The sequence below is a fragment of the Leptodactylus fuscus genome, chromosome 9 (genome assembly GCF_031893055.1).
Source record: "Leptodactylus fuscus isolate aLepFus1 chromosome 9, aLepFus1.hap2, whole genome shotgun sequence".
NCBI classification, from domain to species: domain Eukaryota; kingdom Metazoa; phylum Chordata; class Amphibia; order Anura; family Leptodactylidae; genus Leptodactylus; species Leptodactylus fuscus.
In genome coordinates this window covers 86221546-86247537 of record NC_134273.1, presented here as the reverse complement: position 1 = coordinate 86247537, position 25992 = coordinate 86221546, and the positions used below count along the sequence as shown (strand labels likewise).

The 25992-nt window shown below is 45.7% G+C and overlaps 2 protein-coding genes across 2 annotated transcripts; both read left to right on the top strand.

Annotated features, from left to right (window-relative positions):
- The first annotated feature begins 2170 nt into the window (after positions 1-2170).
- On the top strand, positions 2171-12987 carry UROC1 (urocanate hydratase 1). The gene is made up of 20 exons (XM_075286145.1): positions 2171-2296; positions 4192-4322; positions 4576-4669; positions 5021-5080; positions 6025-6153; positions 6249-6310; positions 6512-6578; positions 7138-7281; positions 7378-7466; positions 7791-7853; positions 8293-8472; positions 8875-8972; positions 9358-9430; positions 9789-9910; positions 10452-10522; positions 11285-11383; positions 11485-11584; positions 11830-11911; positions 12387-12486; positions 12844-12987. Exons 1-20 carry the CDS (start codon positions 2171-2173, stop codon positions 12985-12987), a joined length of 2034 nt encoding a protein of 677 aa, XP_075142246.1.
- A 2203-nt stretch (positions 12988-15190) lies between these two features.
- ZXDC (ZXD family zinc finger C) lies at positions 15191-25949 on the top strand. The gene is made up of 10 exons (XM_075287430.1): positions 15191-16190; positions 18428-18580; positions 19428-19506; positions 20766-20896; positions 21067-21231; positions 22093-22766; positions 23644-23725; positions 23943-24100; positions 24203-24304; positions 25222-25949. Exons 1-10 carry the CDS (start codon positions 15224-15226, stop codon positions 25306-25308), a joined length of 2598 nt encoding a protein of 865 aa, XP_075143531.1. The 5' UTR covers positions 15191-15223; the 3' UTR covers positions 25309-25949.
- The last annotated feature ends 43 nt before the right edge of the window (positions 25950-25992 follow it).

The following is a 25992-nucleotide window of genomic DNA, read 5'->3' as shown; positions in this document are numbered from 1 at the left end:
TACACACAGTGATGTCACAGTACAGAGATAATACACACAGTGATGTCACAGTACAGAGATAATACACACAGTGATGTCACAGTACAGGATAATACACACAGTGATGTCACAGTACAGAGATAATACACACAGTGATGTCACAGTACAGGGCTAATACACATAGTGATGTCACAGTACAGGATAATACACACAGTGATGTCACAGTACAGGATAATACACACAGTGATGTCACAGTACAGAGATAATACACACAGTGATGTCACAGTACAGGGATAATACACACAGTGATGTCACAGTACTGGATAATACACACAGTGATGTCACAGTACAGAGATAATACACACAGTGATGTCACAGTACTGGATAATACACACAGTGATGTCACAGTACAGAGATAATACACACAGTGATGTCACAGTACAGAGATAATACACACAGTGATGTCACAGTACAGGGGTAATACACACAGTCATGTCACAGTACAGGATAATACACACAGTGATGTCACAGTACAGGGATAATACACACAGTGATGTCACAGTACAGGATAATACACACAGTGATGTCACAGTACAGGGATAATACACACAGTGATGTCACAGTACAGGATAATACACACAGTGATGTCACAGTACAGAGATAATACACACAGTGATGTCACAGTACAGGGATAATACACACAGTGATGTCACAGTACAGGGGTAATACACACAGTCATGTCACAGTACAGGATAATACACACAGTGATGTCACAGTACAGGGATAATACACACAGTGATGTCACAGTACAGGATAATACACACAGTGATGTCACAGTACAGGGATAATACACACAGTGATGTCACAGTACAGGATAATACACACAGTGATGTCACAGTACAGAGATAATACACACAGTGATGTCACAGTACAGGATAATACACACAGTGATGTCACAGTACAGAGATAATACACACAGTGATGTCACAGTACAGGGATAATACACACAGTGATGTCACAGTACAGGATAATACACACAGTGATGTCACAGTACAGAGATAATACACACAGTGATGTCACAGTACAGGATAATACACACAGTGATGTCACAGTACAGGATAATACACACAGTGATGTCACAGTACAGGGATAATACACACAGTGATGTCACAGTACAGGATAATACACACAGTGATGTCACAGTACAGAGATAATACACACAGTGATGTCACAGTACAGAGATAATACACACAGTGATGTCACAGTACAGGATAATACACACAGTGATGTCACAGTACAGAGATAATACACACAGTGATGTCACAGTACAGGATAATACACACAGGTTCTGGTATGTGGGATTATAAGAATCATTTAGGGCCCTTACCATTAGTTCACACCTGCGAGCAGGATTTTTCTCTGTGTATATTTTGGGTAGAACCCTCTGGATCCCATTATAGTCCCTATGGGGTCTTTGGGTTTCCATCATTAACCGCTTTTCAATTGGATTGGGTTTTTGTTTTTCAGGTCCCCAAATGGACCCAAGAACAGAGACCCAAGCTCATGTGTGACCCTGGCCTTATTGAGTCAGTGGGATCAGTCAGTAGTCATGGACTGTCAGCCATAGTTCTAATTCCCTACACTAATACCTTATAACAATCCGCAGATCTTCACATTGGATAATCCGGCCTTACACTGGTCACTTTCCCCTTTGCCACTGACTGTGTCTGGTACTGCAACATTCAAGTGAAAGGGGCTGAGTTGCAATACTAGACATGACCTATGACTAAGGGTGGCGCTGTTTTTTGAATAAAGACTTGTTTTCCTATTATTTTTATCAATAACAAGCAGATAACATTTGGGTATATGTGCAGATTGTGATGTGGTTTGTGGTGCATTTTGGTGTCTGGACATGGGTCACATCTCAGTACAGCTGTTCTACATGTTACTGTGTCTGATCAGCAGGAATACGGCCGGCATACAGAGCTATAGACATGGAGGTAACACATCTGCCTGGGTGCCTGCAGGGTGATTGCTCTGTCCTGTCTGTCTGAGGACTTGCTCAGGTAACATATTAATTTGGGGAGGGGTACTGACCAATAAGGGGGCAGCCTGGAGGTGGGTGTGCCTGCTAGACCTGATAGCTTTCCCTGGCCCTCCTGTGTCAGTCCAGTTGATCCATTTGCTCAGGATGATCAGTCTGCAAGAGCTGTGTGCTGGCATCCCCCTCCACCCCCTGCCCCCAAATAGAGGAAGGGATGAAGGGGTTCCCCATGCCCCTGTCCGGACACCACAGCTCTCTGCACAGGAGGAGAGGGTGAGTTTTTAGGGTCTGTTCACAGCTGGTGTGGTTTTTGTCCTAAAGTCTGATGGCAGTCTGTACTCCATGTATGGTGGGGGAGACCTAGGTTGAAAATTCTGGGCTCTAAAATTTGTACCAGGTTTGCATTTTCCCAATCCTAATACCTTAACTTGTACTCTGATGTCTTTGGGCCCCATAGACTAGAACCTGTGTTGGACCACAATGGGGAGAATTTATCAGCGCCTTGTTTGGTGTAAGGCCATCTCCTATCCCACTTGTCCTGATCTGTACCTTTCCGGTTTCTGCAAAATTGGGCAGAGATTGGCAGGGACACCTCGGCCTGAAACGACTTGTAATTCAAGTGGCTTCCATTCTGGTGCAGGGGCATGTGTCTGACTTAAGAGGCTGCAAAGCTGAAGAGAAAGGGGGTGCAACTCTTTACATACTGCACCCTGGTTCTGTGTGCATGCTTTTTGCTGTTCGGAGCAGCTCGTTTCAGTGACATCAGTAGTAAGGCGTTAAAGTGTGTGTGTGTGTGTGTGTGTGTGTTATCAATGGGTTAATCATTCCTTTATTGAGCAACAAGTCGCTGTAAACAAGTAGTCCAGCACAGATGTCCGCCTCCCCAGGATCAAGACAGCGCTCTCTATAATATATCCTAATCCCCAGCACAAGGCTCGCTCTGAATGTGCCCAGTAATTCTGCTCTCTAATATATTCCCATAAAATGATGTAGCAGAGTTGGATGCGTCACCTGGTGCAGCTCTCAGTTATTAGAGGTTGTTTGTTTCCGTAGGACTGTGTATAATGCTCTGGCCCAGTCTTATGGGGTCTGCCAGAGTTAGTAATTGACCTATGTCTAGTCTTCGCTCACTATGGCTTGTAGTGACACTGAGCAGGAAGACTCGCATCAAAAGTTGGGTCTTCTATCCAGACCTCCATTGTTACTGTTCTGGCTCTCTATCCATGGAGTGTAATTCCAAAGCCGAGCCTGGCCATTGTGAGAACTGAGCAATTACTATGTGCCCATGGGACCGCCATTCTTGCTATTGGCGACCTGTTCTGTTCTGATGACGTGCAATACTGAAGTTGACTTTGACATCTTCCTTGGTAAACGCTGGTGACAATGTCCCTGTGTGGATACAGTGTAATTGTTCTAAATGTGTGACGTCCAGCTGTCCTGGCCTTAGTTGGGTCAGAATAGGGGAAAGTGGAGGTCTTGGTTCACCCCCCATGGACATGGCGAGCAGATTCCTGTATGACTAAGGTAAAGCTATGGCTCGGAGTAGGAGGAAGAAGCTGAGCTTGGCCTGGCTCACTTTCCCTCTACTCTGACCTTCCCAAGGACAAGGCGATGACCGTTCCGCTTAAATATAGTGATGTTGCAGCCAAAAAGTACTTTACTCGTACAGCCATGTTGTCACTAAGGCAGATTTAGCAACAGAGGTTGGGATGGAAGACCTGAAGACACGAGAACACCTCCTTCATGGAAGTCTTCCTGCATCAGACCGTTGGTTGCAAACACTGTCCTTCAAGTAGCCAATGGAGGCCGCCAAGTATTGATTAATATTACACCCTCCTTCCAAAAAATGTCAGACTTGGGCAGATGTGACTACTGGATACTGGACTAATGGCTACAAAGTCCTCTCTGTATCCTTAAATATTTGGATGGAGACCTTTTCCCTGTTATGCATGGCAGGTTCATGGATGTGACTGTGTTGCTAAGGTCAAAGCTGAGACCCGTTGACCCCTGGACAGACCCCATTAACTAAATCAAACCTGCACTTTGTGGACACAGCGGTCTGCCTGTGGCTGATAACAGGGAGCAATAGCTTTCAGTCTACCGCACAGCCAAACAAGTGTATATGCTGCAAGCTCAGTGAATTGTGGCTTCTCTCTGCTTTCTTTCAGCTTGCTTTGGAGAACGCCCTGCGCTATATTCCTCCGGAGCATCAGTCCATCCTGGCCCCCGAATTTGTTGAGGAGCTCAGACGTTTTGGACACATTTACATGTACAGGTTCTGCCCAAAGATCCAAATGAGGTGAGTTCAGGGGGCTTTAGAGGAGTATGATGGGACTCCCCATAACGGGACCATAAATCAGAGTATATGTTAGATCCATGTCAGAGGTGACCCCATATACTGTCATGTAAGGGCGCGATACTTCCTATGATGATAATGGATGTCAATCGAAAAATAAATGGCCAATTATGTCTTGGGCTTGTAAATGGTGCCCCCTAGTTGTGCTGTTGACTTGCCGCACTATTTTTTTATATATTTTTTTTTTTTATATAAGGGCTTATCCGATCAGCCAATATCCCTGCAAAACCATAAAGGCGGCGGCCATAATGCACATGATTATGAATAACCTGGATCCAGCGGTGGCTCAGGTACGGACTTGGGATGTGGCTGACATGTTTAACTGTAGGTTATCGTGCAAGAAAACTGTATCTGACCCTGGACTAATGGTGGACGATCGGCTTGTATATACTGGCCAATTACAGTGCTATGTTGTAGTGCCGGTTATGTAATACAGCCACACAGTGCACACATAATAGTGCCGTACAAGTGAGCACATAATCGTGCCCAAAAAACACCACTATACAATGCCAAAATAACAGCCCAGCTGGCCTGACTTGGTAACTCCATGAGAAGGTTGCCCTGAGTGCCAGGGACGGGTGGTGGCCCTGTATACATAACCCTGGAGCTTATAATGGGAGATAACACGCCTTTATTATTAGTTTCCCCAGGAGTTGGTGACGTACGGCGGCAATGGACAGGTCTTCAGTAACTGGGCGCAGGTAAGTCTATCAAGATTATAGTAATGAAGGGGCTGAACATCATGGAAACTGGATTTCCCTGGAGGCCTCACTCTTCATACTCTTCTTGGTGGTGGACGGTTCCTCTACCCATTATGGAGTTAACGCGCGTGCGTTCTGGCACATATACACGTGTCAGTGCTGAAAACGGATCACATTCATTTCAATGTGTTGTTACGGGTCTATAATGTGTGTAATTTTGCAATGAAATGAATGTGATCAGTTTTGAGCGCTGACACGTGTATACGTGCCAGACTGCGCGTGCGTTAACTCCGTGTGATCTTGTGGTATCTAATGGAAAAACTAAAAACTCTATCCCGGGGTCGTCCTCTATGACCTCTACAGTGTCACATGATGGAAGTTTCTGTAGTAGATGTTCCTTCTAGCTGCTGTGATGTCTCCCATAGACAGGAGGTTCTGCTCCCTAACTCTGGAACGGGCGAGAGACACCTCCTATTTGGCAGAGGAGTCAGTCAGTTCAGGAGGGAGGGGGGAAAAGAGCCTGATAAGTGGTGAAAGAAGCACTTTTCTCCAAGATGTTTTGCAAAGATTCTTATATAAGCTTGTACTATTGATTGATGCAAAGTTAAAGAATTACTGACTAGTGAATACAAAGGAGATCCGTGCCAACCTGGCTATTAAGCTCCGTGCCCTAGTGCCGGTGTGTTATTAACTAGACTAACTTATTGGACTTGTATCTCCGTTTCTGTAACTTTGTAACCTCAGCAGTGCAAATATGTCCAGTTGGCATGACCTGTGTACAGGCCAAAAGCGTTTCATAGACAAGGGTAGATGGGTGTTCCAGTCCTGCCATTGTGCCTTGGCTTTGGTATGAGCATAGGCCTTGCTGAGACGTCGGCTCCACTTGCTTCTAGGACTGTTGTTCCTCCTGTGTATAATTCACTCTCTCCTCCTCGTGTCTGCAGTTCTGGCTGGTGATGCATTATCTGTCGCAGATGACGGAGGAACAGACCCTAGTCATGTACAGTGGCCATCCTCTGGGTCTCTTTCCCAGTCTCCCTGGAGCTCCACGGCTGGTGATCACTAATGGGATGGTGAGGCTGCTCATGATGATCCTTTCTTGGCTTGTCTAGGGTCACACAACACTCCATTTATGATGGTTTTTGTTAATTTTTTTTTGGATTGCTAGGTCATTCCCAACTACTCTTCCAGGAAGGAGTACGAGAAGATGTTTGCTTTAGGAGTCACAATGTAAGTGCACAGTCTCTCTGTATTCTCTCTCCATACTCTTAGGAAGCTCAGATCTATGCTGCTGTCTGCAGGATCCTCTAATGCAGCACCCGGTTAGTTTAATGCACTTGCACATAACGGTATGGATCTTGGCTTCCTTAAACCATTGAGGTCAAAACCCTAAAACGTCTTCCTGCTAACTGATAACTTGCTTTTTGGAAGGTACGGACAGATGACGGCGGGGAGCTACTGCTACATTGGGCCGCAGGGGATTGTGCATGGCACTGTGGTAAGTGGTGAGAAGTAATCTAATCCTGTTTACTAAAGTTGGTTAAAGGGAATGTGTTCCTAAAAACACTTGGGAATCAATCAAAAAAATATACATATTTTACAACTTTCACTCTGGCCACTAAGCCTAATAGACTAATACTTATCATTTCTGTTCAGGTTTTCTTTGCAGCAGTCAGGATTACAATAGAGGATAACTCCACTCCATCATTATATCACTGACAATAAATGATCTTTTATCTTATTGCTGCACAGGGCTTGGCTAGTAAATTCTCCCATACTCCTCAATGAGTCGGCTCCAGACTATTGCTGTCTGAGTGCTGTAAAGCAGATCACTAAATGCTGTTAACAGAGCAAAGGTGAAGCTCGGGCAAGATGGCCGCCCCATAATTATGTACAGTGAATACAAGGTTTTAATAAAATAAAACCCAATGCCCTCTCCTCCCCTTCAGGCCGAGCACTTGGTGCGGCAATAGATCGGTTTTAGTGTAGCGTTCCTTTAAGTGTTGCATTTGCCCTGTGTCTGTCCTCATATCTCACTTATCTGACGTCTCGCACAGTTGACCGTCCTGAACGCTGGAAGACGATATCTCGGCGTAGACGACCTTACTGGGAAAGTGTTCGTGACCTCCGGCCTGGGTGGCATGAGCGGAGCGCAGGCGAAAGCGGCCATCATTCTGGGCTGTATTGGGGTCATTGCTGAGGTAGAGAATTGCAAGGTCTCGCTTTATCGGATGGGATGTTAAGCCATTGTCGGTGTGATGAAGTAGGTGACACTAGACGCTGCTGTCTCTTCACAGGTTGATGAGAGCGCTCTGCTAAAGAGACATAAGCAGGGCTGGCTTACGGAGATAACGTCGTCTCTGGATGAATGTATCCACAGGATCAGGTGAGGGGAAATGGGGTCCTTAACTTTCCATGCCATATATATGTAAAAAATTAAAATAACATAAAAAATCTTCCACTTTCACTGTGACCACTAAGCCTAATAATATACTGACACTTCCCAATACTATAGGGATTTTCACTGCAGCAGTTACCTCCCTTACATCAGACAGAATTACAATAGAGGATTATGTTCTGGTTCCCCCAAGAACCTGCACGGGTCTAGGAGCTCCATAAGTTTAACTCTTTGAGGATCGTCGCCCCCAGTTCTACAGCAGAACACTTCCAGAATAACTTTCCATAAATGCACAATCTTTGTCTTCCACAGAAAAGCCCGGCAGGACAAGGCGGCGCTGTGCCTGGGATACCATGGGAATATCGTGGACCTTTGGCAAGTTATCTGCTGCACATATGGGGCCTGTAATAGTCACGTCGCAATGTGCCAGGGAGAAATCTGTGCTCTATTATAGAGCAACGCGCTCTCGTGATACTTGTCGTGGGGGGGATCTTATTTCTGGAGTTCTAAAATGAGAAATATTTGGGGATTTATAGAAGATTTCCCCTGAAGGATAAAAATAAGTCCCGTTTAATATGTCAGATTATAATTCTTTTCATCTGGGTCCTGCTCATGTTTCTGGGAAAGCTGGCCGACAACTCCTGTGGGTGCTGTAATGGCGGCCGGTCTGGTTGTCACTTGGGGTGTGACTTCTTCTGGTCATAGCTGATCCCTGCCATCTGCAAAGGGTCCAAAAGCAGCAATGGGGGGGGGGGGCGCTTATTTTTATATAGGAGCTCAGGATCTTGAAGTTAACCTTCTGGTTGTCTCTTAGGGAAAGACTGGTAGAAGAATTGGATAAGTCTGGTGAACTGCTGGTGGATCTTGGGTCGGACCAGACCTCCTGCCACAATCCGTTCAGTGGCGGATATTATCCAGCACAGCTGTCCTTTGCTGAAGCCAATAAGATGTTGAGCACTGACCCCCAGACCTTCCGCCAGCTCGTCCATGAAAGGTGAGAGATGGTCGGGATCCCCAAATGTTATCAGGAATTGTGCAAAGAGAACAAGGTGTTGTAAGGTGTCCATTGTGTCCAATGACTGAAAATCGCCTTTTTTGTCCAAGGGACCAACGCACTTCATGTTCCCAGTGGTTCTCCTTGCCTCTCCAGGCTATGCTGGGCCTCTTATTGGGATTCACCATTGAGAAACCAGTTGCAATATTTGGCCCTGAAATGTGTTGCCTGTTAGTCACTATGTCCAATGCCATAGTAAGGTCCTGAAATATGTGGCAAGGACTGGAAATGGCCACCCAAGTCCTCAGGATGAGCTGAAATATTGCCACTAGACTAAATGCAGACGTATTTAGGATGTGCTACCCTAGAATAAGCGCTAACTCTTCTGAATGTTTCCTGCAGTTTACGGCGACACATCGCTGCGATCAATAAGCTGTCGGATAACGGCATGTTTTTCTGGGACTATGGAAATGCATTCTTGTTGGAGGCAAAAAGAGCTGGTGAGTAGCGTCTAAATATGGAGGGGGGGGGAGATTTAAGGAACAATTCTCAAATACTTAAAGGGGTTTCTGGTTAAGGGGTATTCTAAACTCAGAACCCTCTTCTACTTAACAAGAGCATCTTCAGAGAGTCTCACTCTGGAGGACCTGCCATGTCCATGCATTATACAGAATGAACATGGATTGCAATGAGTGGTGTAATACCTAATATCGCCTGTGGAGGTGCTACAGGGGAATTAAAAGCATTTTGCAGACTTCTCTATAGATTACAGCTGGTCACTGGGGGGGGGGGGGGGAGGGTCCTTAGGGGTCTCTTAACAAAAATGAATTTTCCAACCTGGACAATGGATCATTCTCTTATTTGTGTAACTTGGATCCTTTACAGGTGCTGATGTTGAAGGTAAAGGAGAAAGAGGCGTGGAATTCAGATATCCATCGTACATGCAACATATAATGGGGTGAGCATGCAAATTATGCAAGGTGCAATTTATATTTTCCCCCACCAAGAGAACATTTCTGGAAGCTTCCTGGGCTCCAAGTCCTGGTGTGTTAAGGTTAGGTTCACACCTGCGCCTGGTCTCTGCCTGGGGATTCTGTTCTCCACTTTTTAAAAGCAAAACGGGGAAGAAAGTCCTGCAAGCAGCGCTCTTCTCTCTGCATTTTCTGCCTTTTTTTTGGACAGAAACCCAGGGGACCCCATTATAGAAACCCCGACCGCAGGTGTAAACCCCCAGGTCACTGGACAGGCGGCAGCTCATCTGTCCATGTAATAAATAAGGAAGCCCAAATATCTTCTAAGTTTTGTGTCTATTACAGAGATATCTTCTCGCTGGGATTCGGACCATTCCGTTGGGTGTGCACCTCCGGAGATCCGGCTGACCTTGAAGTCACTGACCAAATTGCAGGCACTGTTATGGAGGATATTATTGCTCAAGGAGGTAAATGGGTCCTTACAGTGTGCAGGGTCAACTTGGGATCAGTAATGTAGGTACACAGTGACTGCACCAGCAGAATAGTGAGCGCAGCTCTGGAGTATAGTACAGGATAAGTAATGTAATGTATGTACACAGTGACTGTACCAGCAGAATAGTGAGTGCAGCTCTGGAGTATGATACAGGATACAACTCAGGATCAGTAAAAGTAATGTATGTACATAGGTGATGTCTATTGTATACTATGTTAAGACACTCGCCGGTACATACAACATGTATAACTAGATGAACTTGCGTCGCATTCCTACCACAATAAGGCTATAAGTGGTTGTCATGAAAATAACAGGCCGTTCCTGACAAGGTTTCTGATCACACTGAATATCTTTAATCTCCATCAGATTGCATTTATTTAAAAAAAAAAAAAAAATAACAAACTATCCATGATGTGTGTGTGGTGCTGACACATTCTGTAGCACTGTACAGTCTGGGGACCTCTTGGCTCCGGTTCCATCTCCTGCACTCCCTTATGCTGTATTTTCCTCCTCAGTCAGTAATGCTGTGAAGAATCAGTACCATGATAACCTACGATGGATCCGAGACGCCGGGAAACACAAACTGGTAATGTCCTTCCTCCTCCAGCCATATCTGCTCCATACTTGACCTCTTAAAGGGGTCTCAGAGATCAGACTTGTATTCCTCCTTATATAATCTTGCTGCCTTTTGGTGTATTCTCTATGTTAAAAGCTAAATTCTGATGACGTCGTTACCATATAGCCGTGCACAGTGAGCTAGATTGTTAGATCTCATGTCTGCCGGATGGGTAGAGCTAAATTGCTGATTGTTTCTAATGGAAACCAGCAAAAAAATTCCAAGTCCAGCAAATGTTGGAGCTTAGACTTGGTCTCTGGGTTACTTTCTTCCAGAGATATTGCCTCTTGCGTAAGTAAAATATTACGTGACAACCCATAAAGGGGGCCTCTAACCACTGTCACCAACGTTAACTCATTACAGCCTTCAATAGGCTCTGCTCCATTGATTCCAGCACCGTTGGAATATCTTCTGTAGCCCCCACCGTTCCCAAGCAATCACTGATATTGGGAACAGCAAAACTTTGCTCTCATAAAGTGGGCGGTCCCAGACAAAGGATAAAACAGGGACCACCCACCTGACAGCAGAGTGTAACTTTGTGGAAATGAACTGACTGCTCGGCAATGGTAGGGGCTAGAGAAAAAATTCCAACTGTGCTGGAATCGAAGGAGCAGGACCTATGCAAATGGCTGGTTTGGTGGAGGTTGTGAAAGGTTCCCTTTAAATGTTTTGGTGGAGGGTTCCCTTTAAGTTGTCTTTTGTTTCATGCATTGTTCCATTTTTTTTTTTCAGGTGGTTGGTTCTCAAGCAAGAATTTTATACTCTGACCAGAAGGGGAGAATCTCCATCGCTGTTGCCATTAATAAAGCGGTGGCCTCAGGACAAGTGAAGGTAAAATGACGGATTAATAAGTTGTTTTTTGCCGTTCTTGTACCGTAATGACCTCCTACATCAAATCTGTTCCCATCTTGTGTTCCACTTTTAATCTTCAGGGTCCTGTGGTTATTAGTCGAGATCATCATGATGTGAGTGGGACAGACAGTCCTTACAGAGAAACCTCCAACATATATGATGGCTCTGCCTACTGCGCAGGTACGTACAGAAGTAAAGTTTCCCAGAATCTGAAGGATGTTAAATCGCTAAGTGCCAACAACCAGGACACTAGTCGGAGCCTCTGATTCCTAAGGGGTTCGCCTGAAAACAGGAGCTCAAACTAAAACTGGTTTTATGTAAAACTGTATGGCGTATTATTATTAGATACTGCGTGGCAGTATGTACAATGTTGTATATTGAGATTACAAAAGTCTTGACCATTCATGATTTTCTTGTATTTGCAGATATGGCCGTACAGAACTTCGTAGGAGATTCTTTCCGAGGGGCCACATGGGTAGCGCTTCACAATGGAGGTGGTGTTGGCTGGTGAGCAAAGCTATTATATGGTGGTAGCTGGCGCTCTATGTAGAATATTTGGAATGTAGTATACAGGTTTTGGAGGTTGTCTTTTGAAGGAAGCATAAAGAAATCTATAATATCTATAGCTTATTGGTTTCAGAAGATCATGTAATGGAGGGGGATAGCTGTCTAGTGTCCTACCAAGACCTTCCACCACAGAACGACATATTCACATACTCTGGGAGGGAGAACTCGAGTTTTGTACACCCTTCAGGCTTTGGATGAACAGATATTGACTGTCCTAGAGTAACCTTAAAGAAAAGACTTCACATACTTCATACATGTTAAGATATGACCTTGCCCTCTTGATATTTTGGGCTCTGTATAGATCAGCTGTGTGTGGGAACGGGATGAGTTTGGGGAATAGATTTGTCGTTGCTAAACACCACATCTCTGAAGAATCACCTTCTGCATCTAATACTGCTTTTTGGCTTCCTTGCAGGGGCGAGGTCATCAATGGTGGCTTTGGTCTCGTTCTGGACGGATCTCCTGAGGCTGAGCAAAATGCGAAAACTATGCTGGCCTGGGACGTGTCCAATGGGGTTGGTTAAAAAAAAAAAAAAAAAAATTCCAATTTTAGGAGCAACTTGGGCCTGACATGATTAATATGACATGAAATATTTGTTTTTGGCAGATTTGTGAATATTGCACAGCCAGGATATTTAGTAGTGAACAACTTTCATCCTTCAGCCATCCCTAACGTGTCGGCCATTACTGCAATCACAGTGGCATATTATATAGGTGTAATGAATTGTATTAATCCTTTGAGACAATTAACCTGCAGTTCTTACACTTGTCGTGCTGTAGAAGCCATTGTTCCCTGTAATCCACCGTTTTAGTGCATTGATGGAAATAATTTTGGGTTACTGCTCCTTAAGGATTGATATTATTCTCGGCAGGTGGCCAGACGCTGTTGGTCAGGCAACAGAAATGCCTATGACACGATTATCAACTCGATGGAGGAAGATCGGAGCCTGAGAGTGACACTGCCCTACATCATAAAGGACAGGAGTGTGCTGGATGCCGCCGGACCGGAGAAGTGACCATTGGAAAGGAGTCTGTCAAAAGTCACGGACAAAATGTCAACTCCTCCATCTGATCGGCAGTTCTGTGCAAGAGTAATGTTCGATGTTCTTGCGTCTTTCATATATTGATCGTAAATTGGTAAATCCTTGTAAAGACAGTCATTAAATCATGAATAATAATTATATGGCTCTTTCGTTTATGCTAATAGGAGTTTTTGATCAGTGTTGATGGGATGTAACAAGTATTTGGGGTTAAAGAGAAAAATGGAGAATCTGCATTTATGGAATAAGTGGCTGCAAAAGTAATAGGAAACCTATAGGAAGCTCTTGTACGTCCACGCCTGGCTCAGAGTTCCTGCAATGTGGGCTTCAGCCTAAAGGAGGGAATTGGTGCTTGTTCTCAGCAAGTAAAGAGCATATAAAGGACTCGCCCGTGGGCTGACAAGTGTCTTATCACATTATATCATCGAAGTCGAGTTTATTTTAATTATGGCTGCCGCTGTCAGAACGCCAACCATTGGCAAGAAAATATTCTGATCTACACCCTTTCCCAAAAGACTAAATATACAGACTCTGAGTTCTGCCTGGTCATGTAGACGCTGTCCTGGTTCTAGACCTGGACAAATCTGCCCCCTAGTGTCTAAATGTGAAAACCAGTCAGAAAAAACAAATCTTGTGTCTCTGATGTAAAACTACAACTTCCACCATGCCGTCTGCCTCTCCTATTGCTCAGAATAGGATTACCAGTGTATGGACAGAGGTGCGGCCTCTGGGCTGGGGCGATATTGGGAGGACTGGACACTTGAGGCGCTGCATAGTCCTATTCCCAAATAAGCGAGATCTGTAAGTTTCAGCCTGTTTGGGGTCTGGACATGCCTGGATTTTCTAGGGCTGTGACCACTATTGTACACTATGAAGCCTCTGTGACTGGCCCCTCACCTACCATGTACAGTCATATAATATCCATCTTTTTATGTGGTGGATTGGCCTTTTGACGTCCTCTGGCTCCAGAACTTGGATGTGAGAGAACTGCGCAGCCACCTGCCTTTTCATAGATACCGTACATGAATGTTCATATAAAATTTTATTTTATTCAGATGTCTGTGTGTGACACAAACAAATTTTTTTGCTTTACATAGACTTGAAAAAAGAAGCGCAAGCGCAGAGAGTACACAGTCAGTAAATGGGCAGTGCTGTGTGTAGACACGACTGAGGGACGCGCGTTCCAATGGCAAAAACAAAATCGGAACTGCTGGGGGGGGGGGAAGGTGATATTACAGTGCAGCCTGGGGACAAACATTGCACACATGCAGCAGAATTTCTATCATGATAGGCCTACAGCATGTTCCTCTTAAAGGGGCTCTATCAGCAAAATTTTTCTGTATGAGCCCCACATATGCGTGAATAGCCTTTAAAGGGGTTGTCCCAGGTCGCATACTCACCAGTCTTCGTTTCTTTGAAATCTTCTGTCTTCCGGCTTTGTTTTGTCATTGGTGGGCGGGGTCACATATGCAAAGCCAAGCGGCTTTGTAAATCATACCTATCGTGGGCGGTCCTCCACGGCCCAATGTCTTCTTGCGGTCACCCCTTCCTCTTTCAGCAACCTCCTCCTGTCCTCGCTCTTTCCCGCCTTCATCTTCTTCTTTTCTTACGGAATGAAGTAGTTTGCGAGTTGCCCCATTACTATATGCTTCACCATTATCTAGATCGGTGTCACAACATGGGCCCGGGTGACCTTACACTCCAGAGATTCCAGAATAAGGGCCGACCCTCCTGGACATATAGGCACCCGATGTCGCCATTACATTATATGTCCTGGAGTAACGTGACTGCCCCCTTAGGCTCTTTATGTGGCGGTCATATCCAATAAAGGGGGAGTGGATTTGGCCAGAATCTGCTGTGACCTGTTGCCTGTCTCCCTGCTGTCCCCTATGGATTGAATGGGGTCACAGTGAGCATGGCTGGGGTTAGAGGCCTGGCTTGTCACACCGTGCGTGCCACAGATTTTGCCATCGGGCGGCCACGCCACGAGTTTATTTTAATATTCAGCAGATTTTATTTCCAACACCAGAAACCCCCTTTAAATTTAGGACTGAAAGTCACGTGATTATATAGGCAAGAAAAAAATAGTCCTGGCTACTCGTTGCTAACTCGGAGTTGGCGGATGGATATCGGCTGCCTGCTCATCGCTCTCTATCTGTCACGGCCTTCGCTGTCTCCTTCCGCGCGAACTACATGCTACAGGGACACCAAGATGGAAATCCAGGGGCCGACGGGGCAACGGCAGCAAGATGGCGGCGCCGGGCTCCCTGAGGGAGAAGCGCTGGCAGAGGCCGCTGAGGACGACGAGGAGAAGGCCGGCCTGCACAAAGAGGATATCGGTATACATCCCATCTACATGGTGGTCAACCTGGGCGCTATGGGCCTCAGTGGCTCCCAGGCCCCGGAACCAGCGCCACCACCTCCGCTGCCAGCGAGGCCCAGCCCGTCCTCAGAGCTGGCTCTGCCCGGTTACGTGACAGTGCGGCTGGAGAACGGGCTGCTGACACTGGGAGGAAGTAGAGAAGGGCCGGCGGATAGGCCGCAGCCTCGGACTGGGAGCTGCAGCGCCCCGGCCATCCCTCAGCAGAGCTGGGCCTCCGAGCTGTCACCGCAGGGGGAGCCGGGCAGCAGCAGCTCCGGGGCCCAGCACAGCTTCTCCGAGAGCCTGGAGGACGTGGACATGGTGCTGCGGGAGCCTGTGGACGAGCAGGTGGCCGGCTTCCTGGTAGGGGACATTGGGGAGCTGCAGGTGAATTTGGGGGAGGCGCTGGACTTGGCCAGGAAAGGCGTGCTGCTGGTCTTCCGCTGCCCCGAGCCCGGCTGCGCCAAAGCCTTTGACCGTAAACAGCAGCTGAAGGTCCATTTACTGAGCCACACGGAGGAACAGCGCCCCTACAAGTGCCAGGTGGAGAACTGCGGCTGGTCCTTCACCACCCTCTATAAGCTCAAGCGCCACCTGCAGTCACATGACAAGCAGCGCCCCTTCTCCTGTGACGCCCCGGGCTGCGGCAAGAGCTTCACCACTGTCTACAACCTCAAAGCCCACCTGAAAGCCCACGAGCAGGAGAACCTGTTCCGCTGTGACACCTGCGGCGAGGCCTTCCCCACCGCCACCAAGCTGAGTGCACACAGGAGGACGCATTTTGAGCCCGAGAGGCCGTATAAGTGTGAATTTAATGGTATGTGGCTGGAAAGTCACCTACAGCATGGATGATATGGCGCTATACCTGTATACGAAATCTTGATGATATGGTGATGGAGTAAGATTGTGGCACAAGCAAGGCAGAGTGTGTGCAGCGCCGCTGTCACCTCCCCATCTATCCCATATCATTGCAGTAAATCCAGTATTTAAGCACCTCGATAAAGAAGTATCCAAATACCCAACACTGTATTGTATATGTATTGTATGTACAGGAGCGCACAACTGCCCCACTAGATCCTGTGTGTGTACGAGGGGCATAGGAGTTGGATTTTATGCTAGTCCTTGTATAAAGTAAAGTCCAGCAAACCTCTATTAGACTTTTGTGTATCAATTCTTCATTTTCAAGATCTCTACTTGCTAAAATTTTATTGACATTCCAGTTTAGAAAGTGTTAGTGAGCCAAACTGTTTACCTGCACTGATACAGTGTAACAAATTATCAGGGCAGATGAGGTCTCTGTGATGCTAAGGGAGGAGAAGTTTTTTTTTTTTTTTTAATTACGCTAGGTTCACAATAGTGTTTGGGTTTCGTCCACAAGCGGACCCGAAAAAATGTAAACTATCCACCTAAAAATGGTTACATGGGGCAACCTGTAGACCCCATAGATCAGGGGTAGGGAACGTCCGGCTCTCCAGCTGTTGCAAAACTACAACTCCCAGCATGCATACTTGCTCTGCTGTTCTTGGAACTCCCATGGAAGTGAATGGAACATGCTGGGAGTTGTAGTTTCACAGCAGCTGGAGAGCCGAAGGTTCCCTATCCCTGCCATAGATTATAACGGGGTCCACCCAGCTTCTACTAAAAATGGCGGAGAGAAAAGTCCTTCTTGTAGGACTTTTCTCGGGGATTGAGGCTCAAACACTAGTGTGAACATGCTTTACAAAGAACTTGTGCTATGATGCTCCATTTTAAAGAAACTAGTTGCAGGGCTCAGCAACCTCCCGCATGACCCGGCGTTCTAAGACTACCACTGTCAGCGTACGTACTTGCCTGCTGATTTTTGATCTCCGATAGAAATCAGTGTTGGGAGTTGTAGTTTCACCGCAGTTGGACTGTTGGAGATTGCTGACCCCTTCTGTATTTTTAGTGAATTCTGGATCATCTTTTCACAGGGAGGAATTTGAGGCAGTCTTCCACCCCAAAAATTGCCTCTTTGGAATCTGCGGCTTTCTGCTGTGGGTTTGCCTACTGACTACCCTCATATATTGTGGGGTTTAATCAAGTAGGAGGCCACGTGCTGCTTCTGCTGCAAAAACAGTGCAGGGTCTATCACTGAATCCCATCCAGGTGTGTTTATAGTCCAGTCAGTGCTGGCTCTGTATTATATATATCCTATTGACTGCAGAATTCGTTCTGCCTAGTTGGCCATTATCCATATATTTCCAGGAGAAACAACTGAGGAATGTCACGACCCAGAGGCAGAAATGTTTAATGGACAGTGACAGGTCCTAGTTGGTGCCGCTACTTGTCCAAGCTCCACATTCACTGGTTTTGTAGTTCAGAACTTCTCTTCTGTTATGAAAGAACTGCACATGTGGAAATCCAGCCGCCTCAACCTTTGATTTGTAAAGTGCTACGGAATATGTTGGCGATATATAAAGGTGTTGTTATTTAGTGCCAGTGCCGCCTCTTATGTGAATAGCTGATTGGTGGGGGTAAGTGATCAGTATATGATCTGTGGAGAGCTGAAACCTGGGATACTGCGCGGATCAGCTTTTGCAGCAAACTGTGGGATGGGAAGCGCGGACAGCACCGCTCTTATACACGAATAGGAGCCCTGTCCACTGCTTGGCGCTGCATTCAGGAAATTGTACCACTGGTATTACTTGAATAGGATTGCTGCTGCACACGCTGTCTGTCCACTAGCAGATTCTGCCTCAATAGCTGAGCGGTGTGGGGTCTGGGTGTCGAATCCCTACAAATGACATACTGGTGACCTATCCTATGGAAACAAACTGTGTAGTCGGATGTTGCAGTCGTGGTTCCTTCCATATGCCCCTTTCTTATTAACCTACTGCCCATATCATGACATCAAGCTAGGGACCAATTAGAAGGATGAGTGCAGGACCAGCAGGTGTTTATAGTCTGTAACAATGGATATACATAGGTCTGTATGGATTTATAACTTATTTATGTGCAGATTGTCTTGCTGTTGTCTGTTTTATTTTTAAGATTGTGACTGTTTTTGAGACTGAACACTTTTGTTCTTTGTAGGTTGCGACAAGAGTTTTATTACAGTGACTGCATTATTCTCCCATCACAGAGCGCATGTACGGGAGCAGGAACAATTCGTCTGCTCTTTCCCTGGCTGCAATAAGCAATACGATAAGGCGTGCAGGCTGAAAATACATCTACGTAGTCATACAGGTAGGTCGTCGTGTCACAGAAATCTCTCCTCTGTATGTAAGGGCGCTTGCAAAGTGTATCTGAGCTGCTTTAGTGACTGTATTGTAGCACTGCATAGATGGCAGTTCTGCTCTATTTTAGTCACTGTAATGCTCAGCAGGAACTTACAAGTGTCCTGTTTCTTGATGTTGTCTTGCACGTGAGTCAGTTTATTATAGACTGGTTGCTCTTTACTTCTCTTTACTTCTCTTTACCAGTGACTAGTTTTCAGCAGTCCTTTAGTATGCTGAGCGATCATTCTCCAGATGAACGTCCGTGTTCTAGCCATGTGATCCCTCCCTGCCAGGCTGCAGATTGAGGTTTTGCATAGCCTAGTCCTTGGAATATTGATGTAGAGCAGCTCACTTTCTATTTGTAGGGATTTAGCTTTCGACTTTTTTGTTTATTTGCTTTTTTAATCTTTCACATTATATAGGTTTGCTCACTAATGCAACTTATTTCCTACCCACAGCATAGTGAATAAATTCCAGATTGTTGGTCCACCACAGATTACAAGAACGGGGCACCTTGCCCACCCTATGAGTGTAGTGGTGCTCGCACAAGTGCACTGCTGTGGCATCATAGGACTACAGCTGGAGTCAACAGCACTATTGATCGATAGAACAACATTGCGGTTCTGTTTAGATGGGGGTGCAAGACAACCCTGGTCTAGTGATCTGTGGGGATCCCGTCAGTTGGACCCCCCGCTTATCCCCTAATCTCACGGCAGTGGATAAGTTGCATTAGTGGGCGAACCCCAATAAGACTAAAGTGCTGCCTGTGTTCCATGTCTGTGACTTGTGAGTCTGATTGGTTTTGCTTGTTTCAGGTGAACGACCTTTTATTTGTGACTTTGAAAGCTGCGGCTCATCCTTCACAAGCATGTCCAAGCTCTTAAGACATAAAAGGTATCTTGGACCTGCCATGTCTTGCTATCACAAAAAAAAAAAAAAATGATTTGAATGTTTTCTGAACCTTTGAAAATTTGCTTGTTTTTCTTCAATGGGTTTTCCAGGATTTGAAAAACATGGCCGCTTTCTCCCAAAAACAGCACCACCTCTGTTTACACTTTGTGTGCGCTATTACAGCTCAGCACTCTGACCACTAAGATGTGCAATACCAGGACAAGCCAAGGACAGCGGCGGTGCTGGGGTTGGCAGAAAAGACCAAATATACACACACATTATCTATCTATCTATCTATCTATCTATCTATCTATCTATCTATCTCCTATCTGTCTGTCTGTCTATCTATCTCCTATCTATCTATCTATCTATCTATCTATCTCCTATCTATCTCCTCTTTCTCCCTCCTCTCTTATCTCTTTCCTCTCTCTTTCCTCTCTTTTCACTCCCCTCTCTCTCTCTCTCCTCTCTCCGCTCTCTCTCCCTCTCCTCTCCTCTCTCCTTTCTTTCCTCTCTCTCTCCCCTCTTTTCACTCCTCTCTCTCTCTCTCCTCTCCCCCCTCTCTCTTTCCTCTCTCTCCTTTCTCTCTCTCTCTCTCTCTCTCCTCTCTCTCTCCTCTCTATCTATCTACATTTTTAAAGGGTCTTCTCTATGTGTTGTATTTTGATCTGCTTTCTTTATATGTTAAATACCACCATGTCCTTTTAGGTTAATCCAGACAGAGCTATAGGCTGGACACTATCGCTAGGTTCACACGTGCGTTCTGGTCTCCGTTCTGTGCTTTCCGTCTTCTGCATGCCAGAAGACGGAAAGCACAGACCGGGTGCGGCGGTGAGCGTTTTATGCGTTTTATTTTTTAATCCGGACACAGAGTACTGCATGTCCGACTCTGTGTCCGGATTTAAAAAACCCGGTGTCGTGGCGGAGAGCCTAAAACGCTCACTGCCGGACATCTTTCTCACCCATTCAAATGAATGGGTGAGAAAGAGTCCTGCAGGTTTCCGTATCCTGCTCTGTTTTATGCAGGAAACGGAAACCTGCAGTATGGAGAGCAGAACGCAGATGTGAACGAGCCCTATGTAGAGAGAAAGCTACTGGATTTTTGGACTTAGTATAGATGTCTGACAAATGTAACAACGCCTGGGTTATTGGGTTATGATAAGCGTTGTACATACAGTAGTCATTTACTTTATTTCTTTTTTCTATGTAACATATTGTCATTTATGAATGTTGCTCACATAGTTTGTTACTTTTGCTTCAAGGAAACATGAAGATGACAGACGGTATCCATGTCCCGTAGAAGGCTGTGGAAAGTCATTTACCCGAGCCGAGCATCTGAAAGGTCACAAAATTACTCACCTGGGCACCAAACCCTTCGAGTGCCCTGTAGAGGGTAAGACTTATAACACATGTTCACCTTGTAACCCGGCTGTGAAGACAATGAACGTATTTATTGCCAGTATAGTAGTAAACGTGCTCCCTGGATGTTAATAATGGCGGCAGTATGATGTGCTAAAAGGTCCCTTATTTATTTATTTTTGTCCTCCTGTCGTTCCCTGCTAGGCTGTGGAGCCAAGTTCTCAGCCCGAAGCAGCCTGTACATCCACTCTAAGAAGCATCTTCAGGACGTGGACGCCACAAAGACGCGTTGTTCAGTGTCCAACTGCAGCAAGATATTTACCTCCAAGCAGAGCCTGAAATCTCACATGGTTAAGCAGCACGCTCATGGTAGGTTTATTCCCTGTAATAACCTACAACAATCTGCACTGGGTAAATCTCCTGCTGTTTATTGTATTGGTATTAAAGGGGTTATCTGGGGCCCCTATACTGTATGTACTAACAGTGAGAGGAAGTAGGAGAAACCGGGCCAGAAACCCAAGATTCATCGCATGGGTTAAATAGCTAGTATACTCCTGTTTGATAATGGGGGTGAGATCATGAACAAAAGTCCATGGTCCCCTCTCCCCCGGCATTATCTGAAGTGACAGGGACAGGGGACTAGTAAAATCCATTTTCTCCTCTCCCTGTATGGTCAACTGTTCGGATTCTCATGTACATCGGTGAAAGCGTTGACTATATAACGGTATATGGGCCTCCGCATTAACCAGTGATATCTCTAAATCTGGGGGGGCTAGATGCCCCGAGTCCTGCTCATCCAAAACTGTAGGGGGGGTTTAAGGTAAAGTCCCCAGATAACGAACCTCTTAAAGTGATTGTGAACCATGCAAAAACATAATAGTCGCCCCCTCAGTCCCCTGACGCTCTCAGGATCCCTACTAGTTTCTGGTTACCGGGCTCCAGCAATAATGTGGTACATCAACACATGACTACTGTGGCCACTAACTAAGTAACAGTGGCCTATGATTAGTTACAGTAATCCTATGGAGCCCAGTAAATGGAAACCAGTAGAAGGTATCAGCATGGTGATGGGGAAGTGAAAGTTTGGGTTTTTTTGCACAATAGTTTTTGTAAGCCAAGTGTTGGATCCACTGCTGGTTTTGGCTTACAAATCCTGATGTAAACCTACGCAAGAGACTTCCTTCTCATAGAAATCTCAATAGTAATCTTGTTTCCTGTCTTGTGTTCTAGATCTTGAGGCTGCAAGTTCTCTCACACCTAGTAGTGAACTGACAAGCTCAGGACAGAGTGACTTAAGTAACCTGGACCTCTCCTCACTGTTCAGCAACGTGTCCTCGAATGGGTCAGGAATCTCTGCTGACCTGACCCTGGTTAACTCTGGAATACTGACCATCGATGTGTCTTCTGTAAGGTCTACACTGGGGGGCAATCTGTCGGCCAACAATAACTCCCTGGTACATCCCGTTGACCCCTTGGTGTTGGTGTCCAATACTGATAACAACAACAGTCTGGAGAGTTCCCTCTTGCTGGGGGCAGCAGCGTCCATTCTGCAGCAAGGAAGCCTGCAGCTGGATGATGTACAGACGGTGAATGCCGAGGCGCTGGGCTCCTTAGCATCTTTATCAATGAGAGGATCCAACCAGGACATTCATGCACTTACATCCACAAATAATCTGACTATAGATGCCACAACTTTAACACCTCCAGTGACACTGGGGACCAGCGGCTCCATACCAGAACTATTGACACAGACCAAAACCGACAGGAGCCTTATCCCAGCTTCAGAGGTTGTGAGCCAGCAGGAGGGGAGTAAAGTTGTGACGCAGTTTGTGTTTCCTCAGACGGGCAACTACAGCTCTCAGAAGGACATAGACTTTAGTCCGGTGGCTGGAAACTCCATATTGGTAAGTTTACACGGTGTTTTTTTTTTTTCTTTTTGTTTTTTTACATATATTGTGTCTAAAAAAAAAATAACAAAATAATTTGGATATAAAAGTTGGCAGGTATCGAGCTACAAACTATGCAAAGGTTTTAGGCGGGTTTGGAAAAAAATGCTTTCAGAAATAGAAGGGTTAATAGTTGTTTTTTGGCAATTTAATAAAATAAAGAAAAGAGAACTGTGAATCCCCTCAGTATCTGATGTGACCTTTGCCTTTCGCCTTCTCCAGTTTTTGGCAGAACTCGTCGGGGAGGTTGTTTTCGTCATCTTCGAAAACTAAGCCCAGATCTTCTGTGGATGTTGTTTGCTCCAATCCGTCTCTCCAGTCATGTCCTCCCAGACAGACTGGGTGATGAGATCAGGGCTATGTTTGTGGAGGGTCATATCATCACTTCCAGGACTCCAAAGGGCAGAAATAAAATAAACTATTGGCACTCCTTCAGTTTTTCTAAAGTATTCTTATATTGCAACCTAAAACTTTTGCACGGTATTCCATATGGTCAAAATCTAAAGGTGGCCAACAGCTCTTCCTCCCGATCCCTCACATACACATGCCACAATCAACTGAATGGGACATTCATGTATTTTCAATGAGGAGAGGCAGATAAGCCACGTACAGACACCTCTGTCCCCCCGGATGCCCCCAACAGCGGTTTATCTGCTGTGAGAGCAAAGTATTCAGCTTGTTAAAATCCGACATGCCTGACCCTTCTTCTTTCTAAGGTCTGTCATTCAGATCATCAGATCGTTGCCTGATCCTGGCAGGTCTGGTTCACTTACATATAACATCTATGGATATGTTCATTGGACAAGCTGTAATTCATTTCATTCTCTGTTCTCAGGAGAGCGGGGGCTCGGCGAGGACGGACTACAGAGCCATTCAGCTGGCCAAGAGCAAAAAGAAGGGGAGTGCAAGCAGCTCAGGTGAGCAGAGATCTGGGTCTGTCCAGGTTATAATATTACACATTGTCCATGGGTTCTTGTATCTGTTCCCTTCACACTGAGGCCTGTGTGTTGGATATAATGTATGAAAGATAGATCTCTGTATATATTATATCATGTCTGTGAAAATGGCGGCTATTCTGTAGGTCAGCGTCTATCGGGGCAGTTTATTCAGAAGCCACACTTATATTTTTTGTAGGGACTTCACATCCACAGAGGAAAAGTAAAGGTACTAAACCAACCCAAGCCGTCTCTCCTGCGGGCAGCCGTTTTGGTAACAGCGTTTTGTCAAATGGCGGGCTGACGTTAAGAGATCCATCAACCGGGGCACAATATGTGCAGATCCAGCTTCTTCAGGTAGGCGGAAGTTTTTTGTTTTGTTTTTTCTCCCTCTGTTTGATATGGGCAAGAAATTATCCTAAAATGGATTCCCTTAATTATCATTTTCTGTATTCTAAGGATGAACCTCCGGGGGACGGGGATCTGCCTTTCCAGCTCGGGGCCCAGTCTCCGGCCGCGCACGCACAGCTCACGGTGGATCTGCCTGTTCATATCCTGCAGGTTGGATGCTTTTCTCATGTATCTGGATGTAACCCCATGTGTCTATAGAAGGGATTCTGCTCTGTTCTGTCTTCTATTCCTATAGCTTAACCAATAGAAATGCTTTATTCACTTCAAACGGTTCCTCTGACACTTCAGCATAGACTGCCTGTCCTTAGGGGGGTCTGCTCTCCAGGGTGAACTGTGGCGCTGACTGCACACGTGCACCACTACCCCTTTTCTATGCAGATCAACACCGGCCTGCAGGTTGCACCCCTAAAGGTCACCATGGGGGTTATTTCCCTTCAGCACAAAGGATTTGGCATGTTGAAACCCCTTACACCAGCTATCGAGAGCGTGCACACCCTCCCATACTTAGGATAGTTATGAGGTCTTGCTAAAATGATCCAGTTCAGACTCCTTTGCTGTTATGTGTATTGATTCTTTAAAGTGTTGTATACCACTACAGAGCTCACAGGTTGGCCAGTATCTTCCCCAGATGCAGAGCTATCACTACCGTTACTTTTGGTGCTGATATCACTTCACTTTCAGACAGGCTGGCTTTACAGCTCATTGCTCAGCACCAACATCTCTGCATCTGGGGAACATACTGACAAGACTGTGCGCAGAATTCCATCTACTCCATGTTAGAGGACATGAAAGTTTGTGGAAGCCGCATTAAAGGGGTAGTGTGGGACTCTGATGATGGAATTACTCTGACACAGCCTCTACACTATGTATACTGCTATGCCAGGTAGGTAGTGCCCGCCTGAGCACTGTGTTTCCTACTGTGATCCAGGAATTGGATCCTACCAATCTCCTATTATTAGGATAGGCCATCTAGTGTAAAGGTCCTGGAATACCCCTTTAATTTCACCCAGCTGTCTTAATATCTCTTACTCTTCGTGCACCTATAACTTCTCCTCCTTTTCTTCTAGGAGCCTCACGTGTCAGCAGAAGACGATGCAGCCTCAGATAATTCCCAGTTTACAGGAAGCACAATAAACCTGCAGGACCTTGAATAAGCCGGAGCTGCGCTCAATCAGGAAAACCAAGTGTTATTGCAGCCGGCCGGCAGGGTGGCGTCGTCTCTTCCGTTCACCCCAGTCACGTGGTATTTAGGAGATGACGCCCTGCACATCCGTTCTCCAGTATGACATATGTTTTGCACTGGATTTTATGCTGATCCTTAACCCTGCACTTTGCCATAAATAAGTTTCCAGACGCTGCTCTTCACCTCCTCCAAGTCCTTTCAGGATTTTCTCTGTCCACCTGGAAAGAATCAAAGTGGCTCAAAGCTTCGTCAGGACGAGTATTCCACAGTCTTTTATGAACGTTTCCCGTTAGCAAACGATTGCCGCCGTATCCGAAAAGTATTGACTCTCGTTCTCCACACAAGTCATCTCCGCAGTGATCCTGTGCACCTACCTCCGGAGCATAAAGCGGGCAGTCTGATCCAGCCACGCACTGTCCTCCTGGAAAGACTGACTCCTTTATAACAAGCTGTGGATGTGACTGACCCAGCCTCGGGTGTAAATTATAATATCAGGTATTTATTTGTGTATACTGCAGGAATTTTTTTTTTTTTTTTTTTGTACAAAGTTGTACAAATTAATATTTATATCTTCTCTTGGAGAAAATTTTTTTAATGGTTGCATTTTGGTGAATAGGGAAAGTATTAAAAAAAAAATAAAAAGTATTCTAACTCT

What these genes read in the sequence shown, in the direction of transcription:
- UROC1 (XM_075286145.1), top strand. Translation starts at nt 2,171, where the DNA reads ATGATCAGTCTGCAAGAGCTGTGTGCTGGCATCCCCCTCCACCCCCTG. An exon ending in TCTCTGCACAGGAGGAGAGG is followed by an intron (nt 2,297 to 4,191) that starts GTGAGTTTTTAG and finishes GCTTTCTTTCAG; the next exon opens with CTTGCTTTGGAGAACGCCCT. An exon ending in GAATGTATCCACAGGATCAG is followed by an intron (nt 7,467 to 7,790) that starts GTGAGGGGAAAT and finishes TGTCTTCCACAG; the next exon opens with AAAAGCCCGGCAGGACAAGG.
- ZXDC (XM_075287430.1), top strand. Translation starts at nt 15,224, where the DNA reads ATGGAAATCCAGGGGCCGACGGGGCAACGGCAGCAAGATGGCGGCGCC. An exon ending in TGGCTGGAAACTCCATATTG is followed by an intron (nt 22,767 to 23,643) that starts GTAAGTTTACAC and finishes CTCTGTTCTCAG; the next exon opens with GAGAGCGGGGGCTCGGCGAG. An exon ending in TGCAGATCCAGCTTCTTCAG is followed by an intron (nt 24,101 to 24,202) that starts GTAGGCGGAAGT and finishes CTGTATTCTAAG; the next exon opens with GATGAACCTCCGGGGGACGG.